The sequence below is a fragment of the Raphanus sativus genome, unplaced genomic scaffold, assembly GCF_000801105.2.
Source record: "Raphanus sativus cultivar WK10039 unplaced genomic scaffold, ASM80110v3 Scaffold1178, whole genome shotgun sequence".
Classification (NCBI taxonomy): Eukaryota; Viridiplantae; Streptophyta; class Magnoliopsida; order Brassicales; family Brassicaceae; genus Raphanus; species Raphanus sativus.
The window spans coordinates 1-11395 of NW_026616491.1; the positions used below are offsets into that span (position 1 = coordinate 1).

The 11395-nt window shown below is 39.6% G+C and overlaps 1 protein-coding gene across 1 annotated transcript; it reads left to right on the forward strand.

The window, feature by feature from the left end:
- Positions 1 to 8: 8 nt before the first annotated feature.
- On the forward strand, positions 9 to 483 carry LOC130503847 (S-type anion channel SLAH2-like). Its single transcript, XM_056998410.1, has 2 exons — positions 9 to 294; positions 395 to 483. Exons 1-2 carry the CDS (start codon positions 49 to 51, stop codon positions 428 to 430), a joined length of 282 nt encoding a protein of 93 aa, XP_056854390.1. The 5' UTR covers positions 9 to 48; the 3' UTR covers positions 431 to 483.
- Positions 484 to 11395: the final 10912 nt, after the last annotated feature.

Consider the following 11395-nt stretch of genomic DNA (forward strand, 5'->3'; position numbering starts at 1 on the left):
CACCTTGCCATCGTCGGAAACTTTGCTGGAGCACTTCTGGGGGCATCGATGGGGTTGGAGGAAGGACCAATGTTCTTCTTCGCCGTAGGGTTGGCTTATTATTTGGTCTTGTTTGTGACTCTCTATCAGAGACTTCCCACAAACGAAACGTTACCTAAAGAGCTACACCCTGTCTTTTTCCTCTTTGTGGCTGCACCGGCTATCGCTTCCATGGCTTGGACCCAGCTTTACGGCTCTTTTGATATTGGTTCACGCCTTTACTTCTTCATCTCCTTGTTCTTGTACTTCTCTCTGGTAATTTTTTCTTCAGTAACATAGTCGCAGTGAAAACAGAGGAAGTTGCTTGCTACACAAGAAATGTTAATCGCTTCACTTGTGGTGGTTCTTTTTTCAGGTTGTTCGGATAAACTTCTTCCGTGGATTCAAGTAAGCTGTTTATAAATGATTAGCATAGTCTAGAGACCAAATTAATTATATGTTATCTAATATAATTAAAGTCGCCTAAGGATCGAATGTGTGAATATGAAAGCTTGTTAATAAAACAGTTTCTTCGTTTTATTAAACTCTTAACTTCTTGAGATCATCTTACAATATAGATCTCTATATATAGGGTCTTAGCTTAACCTATTACAAAGTGATCTAGAAACTTAACATAAATCTAAATCAAGTTTTTCCTTTTTAGTTATTCAAACTTCCTTTTATGAATAACTTGTTTCCTAAGCTATCTTTGAAGCTTATCCAACATTCTCCCTTCTAAGCTTCAAGCCATCTTTGCTTAAGTCTTGAACTTGAATCAGCTCCCTCATCTCTTTGAACTTGATTCTTGCTAAAGCTTTAGTTAGGATGTCCGCTTTCTGCTTTTCTCCAGGAACATGTTCCACATCAATCTCGTCTTGCTCTACTCGTTCGCGAATGAAATGGAACCTCTTGTGAATGTGCTTGCTTCTTCGGTGAAACACGGGATTCTTGGCTAATGATATAGCTGACTTGTTGTCCACTCGTATCATCGTCTTCTTCATCTCTTTTCCTGTAATCTCACTTATCAAATCTTGTATCCAGACCGCCTGCTTTGCTGCTTCCGTTGCCGCCATATACTCTGCTTCACACGAGCTTAAAGACACCGTGTCTTGCTTCTGCGAGCACCAAGTGATTGGCGTTTCTCCTAGACAAAACAAGTGACCTGTCGTACTTCTTCCATCGTCCGGATCCGTGTTGTGACTACTGTCACTATATCCCACGAGATTCATTGATCCACCTTGCTCGTAAGATAATCCGTACCCGACTGTTCCCTTTAAGTACCTTAGCACTTGCTTCAGTGCGTTGCCGTGAGACGTTCTTGGTGAGTGCATATATCTACTCAAGATGCCCACTGCGTAACACATGTCTGGTCTTGAGTGCATAAGATATCTGAGACAGCCAATTCTTCTTCGATAAAGTGTAGCATCTATCTCAGGTTCGTCGAGGCCTTTTGAGAGTTGCAGACCGAACTCCATGGGTATACATGTCGAGTTGCAGTCGTCCATTGCAGCTTCCTCCAATACTCTCATCGCATACGCTTCTTGATTGATCATGATGTACTTTGAGCTTTGTCTTACTTCCAATCCGAGGTAGTATGTTAGAAGACCCAAATCAGACATCTCAAAGTTCTTTGACATGTTCTTCTTAAACTCTGAGATTTCTTTTGCAGAGTCTCCGGTAATGAACAAGTCGTCAACGTAGATAGCCACGATAAGAAGCTTTCCTTTATCATCCTTTCGATAGACCGAATTTTCTTTAGAACACCTCTTGAAGCCGAGTTGCTTCAAAGTTCGATCAAGCTTTATGTTCCAAGCTCGTGGAGCTTGTTTCAATCCATACAAGGCCTTGGAGAGTTTGAAAACCTTATGCTCTTCTCCCTTCTTTTCAAACCCTTCAGGCTGTGACACATAAACTTCTTCGTGTAACTCACCATGTAAGAATGCTGTTTTGACGTCTAGATGGTGAATCTCCCACTTGTTCGCAGCAGCTAACCCAATCAGGAGTCTTATGGTCTCTAATCGAGCCACTGGTGCAAACACTTCATCAAAGTCGATACCATGTTCTTGTACGTAACCTTTAGCTACGAGTCTCGCTTTGAACTTGTTGATAGATCCATCAGCGTTTCTTTTGATCTTGAAGATCCACTTGAGACCGATGATCTTTGCTCCTGCTGGCTTGTCTGTTAGCGTCCATGTCTTGTTTATGTTGATAGAATGGATCTCGTCTTCACATGCCTTCGTCCATCTTTTATCTCCCTTTGCTTCTTGGAAATTCTTTGGCTCATCATTGATAACATGAAGCAGCAGCTCACATTCTATCTCAGCAAGTAAAATGTAGTCATCTAGGTAACTAGGTTTACTTGTTTGACGAGTTGAGCGCCTTACTTCCTGTGTCGAGCTTTGATCAACTTCTTCTTCTTCGTTGTGTGTTACATCTGATTCTGCGTGTGTAACACCTGTTTCGTCTTCTTGCTGCTCTGTTTCTGCATTCGCGGTTTCTTCTTGTTGTGTGCTGGCTATAAACGGACCATTCCCTTCGTTTACAGTCAATCCCCACGTCATCCGGAACATACCAGAGTCGTCTTGTCCTTCCTTAGTAGCTCCCTTCCAATTCCAACAAGTCTTCTCGTCAAAAATTACGTCCCGACTTACGACTATCCTTTTGAAGGTAGGATTATAAAGTCGATAAGCTTTCGTGCCTGGTTCGATTCCGAGATGAACAAGAGCTTGAGAACGATCATCAAGTTTCCTTAGATGAACTGAATCTACTTTCGCGTGAGCAACACATCCAAAAACTCTTATGTGACCTACGTTAGGCTTTCCTCCCTTCAAGCTTTCGTATGGAGTTTTATTCTTCAATGCTCTAGTAGGAACACGATTGATCACATATGTTGCGTGTCGCACGGCTTCTCCCCACATGTAGTTCGGTACCTTCATAGCTTTCATCATGCTTCGAGTCATCTCCATTAAAGTACGATTCCTTCTCTCCACAACTCCATTCTGTTGTGGAGTATATGGTGCTGTTAAATGGCGTTTGATGCCATGTTTGTTGCAGAAGTCTTGGAAATCCTTTGACGTGAACTCTCCTCCTCTGTCCGTACGGAGTGTTCCGATTGTCTTGTTTGCTTCCCTCTCAACAAGGGCTTTAAAACTCTTGAATCTATCAAAGGCTTCACTCTTTTCTCTCAACAAAATAGACCACATATATCTCGTACAATCATCAACTATGACGAAGATATAGTTGTTGTGACCTTGTGTTGCCGGTGATATGGGACCGCACAGATCCGCGTGTAACAGCTCGAGAGCAACCGAAGATCTGTATGCAGTTGCTGCAGGAAAACTGTGACGCGTCTGCTTCCCGACCAAACACGAGTCACACAGCTGCTTCTCTTCATGTATTTCAGGTAAGCCACGAACCATATCATGTGTTGCCATGGCCCTTATTGTCTTGAAGCTTATATGACCAAGGCGTGCGTGCCATCTCCATGGTTCCTCCTTGATCTTTGCGAGTAGACAAGTAGGTTTACCGACTTTGAGTGATATCTTATATAGACGATTAGAAGCTCTCTGAACTTTCACCAAAAGTCTACCGCTTGGATCTCTCAAAGTGAGGTAATTCTCTTTCATCCTTATGTCACACCCTTGTTCAGTTGCTTGACCCAGACTTAGTATGTTACTCTTCAAGTTCGGTATGTAATATATGTCGGTTAGGAGCTTCTGTTCCCCTGTCTTGGCTTCAAAGAGAATAGATCCTTTGCCGTTTATATCTACATACGAGCCATCTCCGAACTTGACTTTTCCTTTGATGTTCTCGTTGAGCTCTGAGAAGTAAGATCTTTCACCAGTCATGTGATTGCTCGCACCGTTGTCTAGATACCATATACCATCTTCTTTCTTGCTTGGCTCTAGTGAATTCGGTAAGACTTTCTCTTCGTTGAGATACACAACTTGATGCATGTATAACGCAGCTTCTGCTACCTCCGTCTCTGTCTTGTTGAGCTCTTGTTTCTCTTCTTTCTTCTCAGGACACACGGATTTGAAGTGTCCCTTCTTCTTACAATTGAAGCATGTGATCTGGGAGTAGTCTTTCTTCTCTTTGTTCCCCTCGCCAGTGTTGCTTCTTCCTCGTCCTCTACCTCTGTTTCCTTGACCACGACCACGATATGATCCTCTTCCTCTGCCTCTCGAGTTCTGATCGCTTGATGTTTCAGTGCTTGAGAACAACAGATTGTTTTGTTGATCATATGCAGTTTTGCCTTTGACTCGTTCTTCATATGCTTTGAGTCTTCCAATAATATCTTCAAACGAGGTTTTGTTTAGATCAAGCATCTGTTCTATTGATGCCGTCATGTGAATGAATTTCATTGGTAGACTGTTGAGAAGTTTCTTCACGAGCTTTGGTTGATCAATGCTCTGTCCCAACGAGGACGCTTTTGATGCAAGCTCTGTCAACTTGCTCGTGAAGTTATCTATACTGTCCGAGTCTTCCATACTTAATCGATCGAATTCATTCATCAGCGTTAGTAGACGAGCTTCTTTAACGCGTTCAACACCAAGGTTTCTGGTTTTAATGGCTTCCCATATAACTTTAGGGGAGTCATCTTCTCCGGCTTGTAAAACCATCGCTTCAGGTATTGAACCGAACAGAAGTCCCGTTGCGAGATCGTTTCTTTCTTCGTCGTCAGTGCCTGGATCTACTGCACCCCAAACTTTGTGAACCTTTAACAGAATCTTCATCCTCTTTGCCCAAACAGTGTAGTTCGTCGTATTGAGCATCGGACAGATTACAGCACTCGGAAAGTCTTCTCTTCTTCCTAGTGGCTTCATCTCTGTTAAAGCTTTTGTATCAGCCATGGATACAGTTTTTCGATTTCACAATCACACAAAAACCTAAGCTCTGATACCAAATAAAGTCGCCTAAGGATCGAATGTGTGAATATGAAAGCTTGTTAATAAAACAGTTTCTTCGTTTTATTAAACTCTTAACTTCTTGAGATCATCTTACATTATAGATCTCTATATATAGGGTCTTAGCTTAACCTATTACAAAGTGATCTAGAAACTTAACATAAATCTAAATCAAGTTTTTCCTTTTTAGTTATTCAAACTTCCTTTTATGAATAACTTGTTTCCTAAGCTATCTTTGAAGCTTATCCAACAAGAATAACCAGGAAGTTGAATAAATCTCATAAGTGTTGTGAGCAAGAAGATATCCCACCTTCTATCCAGATGATTCCAGATTAGCCTGTTCGGACATATGCATTATCTTCATGATTCTTATCAAACCAGGATGAACCACGATCTAAGAAGCTTTATTTGGAACCACTAATCAGTGGAGAATAACCAGGAAGTTGAATAAATCTCATAGGAGTTGTGAGTAAGAAGATATCCCACTTTCTATCCAGATGATTCCAGATTAGCCTGTTCGGACATATGGCAATATCTTCATGATTCTTATCAAACCAGGATGAACCACGATCTAAGAAGCTTTATTTGGAACCACTAATCAGTGGAGAATAACCAGGAAGTTGAATAAATCTCATAGGAGTTGTGAGTAAGAAGATATCCCACTTTCTATCCAGATGATTCCAGATTAGCCTGTTCGGACATATGGCAATATCTTCATGATTCTTATCAAACCAGGATGAACCACGATCTAAGAAGCTTTATTTGGAACCACTAATCAGTGGAGAATAACCAGGAAGTTGAATAAATCTCATAGGAGTTGTGAGTAAGAAGATATCCCACTTTCTATCCAGATGATTCCAGATTAGCCTGTTCGGACATATGGCAATATCTTCATGATTCTTATCAAACCAGGATGAACCACGATCTAAGAAGCTTTATTTGGAACCACTAATCAGTGGAGAATAACCAGGAAGTTGAATAAATCTCATAGGAGTTGTGAGTAAGAAGATATCCCACTTTCTATCCAGATGATTCCAGATTAGCCTGTTCGGACATATGGCAATATCTTCATGATTCTTATCAAACCAGGATGAACCACGATCTAAGAAGCTTTATTTGGAACCACTAATCAGTGGAGAATAACCAGGAAGTTGAATAAATCTCATAGGAGTTGTGAGTAAGAAGATATCCCACTTTCTATCCAGATGATTCCAGATTAGCCTGTTCGGACATATGGCAATATCTTCATGATTCTTATCAAACCAGGATGAACCACGATCTAAGAAGCTTTATTTGGAACCACTAATCAGTGGAGAATAACCAGGAAGTTGAATAAATCTCATAGGAGTTGTGAGTAAGAAGATATCCCACTTTCTATCCAGATGATTCCAGATTAGCCTGTTCGGACATATGCAATATCTTCATGATTCTTATCAAACCAGGATGAACCACGATCTAAGAAGCTTTATTTGGAACCACTAATCAGTGGAGAATAACCAGGAAGTTGAATAAATCTCATAAGAGTTGTGAGTAAGAAGATATCCCACTTTCTATCCAGATGATTCCAGATTAGCCTGTTCGGACATATGCCAATATCTTCATGATTCTTATCAAACCAGGATGAACCACGATCTAAGAAGCTTTATTTGGAACCACTAATCAGTGGAGAATAACCAGGAAGTTGAATAAATCTCATAGGAGTTGTGAGTAAGAAGATATCCCACTTTCTATCCAGATGATTCCAGATTAGCCTGTTCGGACATATGGCATTATCTTCATGATTCTTATCAAACCAGGATGAACCACGATCTAAGAAGCTTTATTTGGAACCACTAATCAGTGGAGAATAACCAGGAAGTTGAATAAATCTCATAGGAGTTGTGAGTAAGAAGATATCCCACTTTCTATCCAGATGATTCCAGATTAGCCTGTTCGGACATATGGCAATATCTTCATGATTCTTATCAAACCAGGATGAACCACGATCTAAGAAGCTTTATTTGGAACCACTAATCAGTGGAGAATAACCAGGAAGTTGAATAAATCTCATAGGAGTTGTGAGTAAGAAGATATCCCACTTTCTATCCAGATGATTCCAGATTAGCCTGTTCGGACATATGCCAATATCTTCATGATTCTTATCAAACCAGGATGAACCACGATCTAAGAAGCTTTATTTGGAACCACTAATCAGTGGAGAATAACCAGGAAGTTGAATAAATCTCATAGGAGTTGTGAGTAAGAAGATATCCCACTTTCTATCCAGATGATTCCAGATTAGCCTGTTCGGACATATGGCAATATCTTCATGATTCTTATCAAACCAGGATGAACCACGATCTAAGAAGCTTTATTTGGAACCACTAATCAGTGGAGAATAACCAGGAAGTTGAATAAATCTCATAAGTGTTGTGAGCAAGAAGATATCCCACCTTCTATCCAGATGATTCCAGATTAGCCTGTTCGGACATATGCCATTATCTTCATGATTCTTATCAAACCAGGATGAACCACGATCTAAGAAGCTTTATTTGGAACCACTAATCAGTGGAGAATAACCAGGAAGTTGAATAAATCTCATAGGAGTTGTGAGTAAGAAGATATCCCACTTTCTATCCAGATGATTCCAGATTAGCCTGTTCGGACATATGGCAATATCTTCATGATTCTTATCAAACCAGGATGAACCACGATCTAAGAAGCTTTATTTGGAACCACTAATCAGTGGAGAATAACCAGGAAGTTGAATAAATCTCATAGGAGTTGTGAGTAAGAAGATATCCCACTTTCTATCCAGATGATTCCAGATTAGCCTGTTCGGACATATGGCAATATCTTCATGATTCTTATCAAACCAGGATGAACCACGATCTAAGAAGCTTTATTTGGAACCACTAATCAGTGGAGAATAACCAGGAAGTTGAATAAATCTCATAGGAGTTGTGAGTAAGAAGATATCCCACTTTCTATCCAGATGATTCCAGATTAGCCTGTTCGGACATATGGCAATATCTTCATGATTCTTATCAAACCAGGATGAACCACGATCTAAGAAGCTTTATTTGGAACCACTAATCAGTGGAGAATAACCAGGAAGTTGAATAAATCTCATAAGAGTTGTGAGTAAGAAGATATCCCACTTTCTATCCAGATGATTCCAGATTAGCCTGTTCGGACATATGCCATTATCTTCATGATTCTTATCAAACCAGGATGAACCACGATCTAAGAAGCTTTATTTGGAACCACTAATCAGTGGAGAATAACCAGGAAGTTGAATAAATCTCATAGGAGTTGTGAGTAAGAAGATATCCCACTTTCTATCCAGATGATTCCAGATTAGCCTGTTCGGACATATGGCAATATCTTCATGATTCTTATCAAACCAGGATGAACCACGATCTAAGAAGCTTTATTTGGAACCACTAATCAGTGGAGAATAACCAGGAAGTTGAATAAATCTCATAGGAGTTGTGAGTAAGAAGATATCCCACTTTCTATCCAGATGATTCCAGATTAGCCTGTTCGGACATATGGCAATATCTTCATGATTCTTATCAAACCAGGATGAACCACGATCTAAGAAGCTTTATTTGGAACCACTAATCAGTGGAGAATAACCAGGAAGTTGAATAAATCTCATAGGAGTTGTGAGTAAGAAGATATCCCACTTTCTATCCAGATGATTCCAGATTAGCCTGTTCGGACATATGGCAATATCTTCATGATTCTTATCAAACCAGGATGAACCACGATCTAAGAAGCTTTATTTGGAACCACTAATCAGTGGAGAATAACCAGGAAGTTGAATAAATCTCATAGGAGTTGTGAGTAAGAAGATATCCCACTTTCTATCCAGATGATTCCAGATTAGCCTGTTCGGACATATGCCAATATCTTCATGATTCTTATCAAACCAGGATGAACCACGATCTAAGAAGCTTTATTTGGAACCACTAATCAGTGGAGAATAACCAGGAAGTTGAATAAATCTCATAGGAGTTGTGAGTAAGAAGATATCCCACTTTCTATCCAGATGATTCCAGATTAGCCTGTTCGGACATATGCCATTATCTTCATGATTCTTATCAAACCAGGATGAACCACGATCTAAGAAGCTTTATTTGGAACCACTAATCAGTGGAGAATAACCAGGAAGTTGAATAAATCTCATAGGAGTTGTGAGTAAGAAGATATCCCACTTTCTATCCAGATGATTCCAGATTAGCCTGTTCGGACATATGCCATTATCTTCATGATTCTTATCAAACCAGGATGAACCACGATCTAAGAAGCTTTATTTGGAACCACTAATCAGTGGAGAATAACCAGGAAGTTGAATAAATCTCATAGGAGTTGTGAGTAAGAAGATATCCCACTTTCTATCCAGATGATTCCAGATTAGCCTGTTCGGACATATGGCAATATCTTCATGATTCTTATCAAACCAGGATGAACCAATATCTAAGAAGCTTTATTTGGAACCACTAATCAGTGGAGAATAACCAGGAAGTTGAATAAATCTCATAGGAGTTGTGAGTAAGAAGATATCCCACTTTCTATCCAGATGATTCCAGATTAGCCTGTTCGGACATATGGCAATATCTTCATGATTCTTATCAAACCAGGATGAACCACGATCTAAGAAGCTTTATTTGGAACCACTAATCAGTGGAGAATAACCAGGAAGTTGAATAAATCTCATAAATGTTGTGAGCAAGAAGATATCCCACCTTCTATCCAGATGATTCCAGATTAGCCTGTTCGGACATATGCCATTATCTTCATGATTCTTATCAAACCAGGATGAACCACGATCTAAGAAGCTTTATTTGGAACCACTAATCAGTGGAGAATAACCAGGAAGTTGAATAAATCTCATAGGAGTTGTGAGTAAGAAGATATCCCACTTTCTATCCAGATGATTCCAGATTAGCCTGTTCGGACATATGCCAATATCTTCATGATTCTTATCAAACCAGGATGAACCACGATCTAAGAAGCTTTATTTGGAACCACTAATCAGTGGAGAATAACCAGGAAGTTGAATAAATCTCATAGGAGTTGTGAGTAAGAAGATATCCCACTTTCTATCCAGATGATTCCAGATTAGCCTGTTCGGACATATGGCAATATCTTCATGATTCTTATCAAACCAGGATGAACCACGATCTAAGAAGCTTTATTTGGAACCACTAATCAGTGGAGAATAACCAGGAAGTTGAATAAATCTCATAGGAGTTGTGAGTAAGAAGATATCCCACTTTCTATCCAGATGATTCCAGATTAGCCTGTTCGGACATATGGCAATATCTTCATGATTCTTATCAAACCAGGATGAACCACGATCTAAGAAGCTTTATTTGGAACCACTAATCAGTGGAGAATAACCAGGAAGTTGAATAAATCTCATAATTGTTGTGAGCAAGAAGATATCCCACCTTCTATCCAGATGATTCCAGATTAGCCTGTTCGGACATATGCCATTATCTTCATGATTCTTATCAAACCAGGATGAACCACGATCTAAGAAGCTTTATTTGGAACCACTAATAAGTGGAGAATAACCAGGAAGTTGAATAAATCTCATAGGAGTTGTGAGTAAGAAGATATCCCACTTTCTATCCAGATGATTCCAGATTAGCCTGTTCGGACATATGGCAATATCTTCATGATTCTTATCAAACCAGGATGAACCACGATCTAAGAAGCTTTATTTGGAACCACTAATCAGTGGAGAATAACCAGGAAGTTGAATAAATCTCATAGGAGTTGTGAGTAAGAAGATATCCCACTTTCTATCCAGATGATTCCAGATTAGCCTGTTCGGACATATGGCAATATCTTCATGATTCTTATCAAACTAGGATGAACCACGATCTAAGAAGCTTTATTTGGAACCACTAATCAGTGGAGAATAACCAGGAAGTTGAATAAATCTCATAATTGTTGTGAGCAAGAAGATATCCCACCTTCTATCCAGATGATTCCAGATTAGCCTGTTCGGACATATACCATTATCTTCATGATTCTTATCAAACCAGGATGAACCACGATCTAAGAAGCTTTATTTGGAACCACTAATCAGTGGAGAATAACCAGGAAGTTGAATAAATCTCATAGGAGTTGTGAGTAAGAAGATATCCCACTTTCTCTCCAGATGATTCCAGATTAGCCTGTTCGGACATATGGCAATATCTTCATGATTCTTATCAAACCAGGATGAACCAATATGTAAGAAGCTTGATTGGGAACCACTAATCAGTGGAGAATAACCAGGAAGTTGAATAAATCTCATAGGAGTTGTGAGCAAGAAGATATCCCACTTTCTATCCAGATGATTCCAGATTAGCCTGTTCGGACATATGGCAATATCTTCATCATTCTTATCAAACCAGGATGAACCACGATCTAAGAAGCTTTATTTGGAACCACTAATCAGTGGAGAACAACCAGGAAGTTGAATAAAT

Coding starts and splice junctions, on each gene's coding strand:
- LOC130503847 (XM_056998410.1), top strand. CDS start 49: ATGGGGTTGGAGGAAGGACCAATGTTCTTCTTCGCCGTAGGGTTGGCT. Junction 295..394: donor TGTTCTTGTACTTCTCTCTG/GTAATTTTTTCT, acceptor TTCTTTTTTCAG/GTTGTTCGGATAAACTTCTT.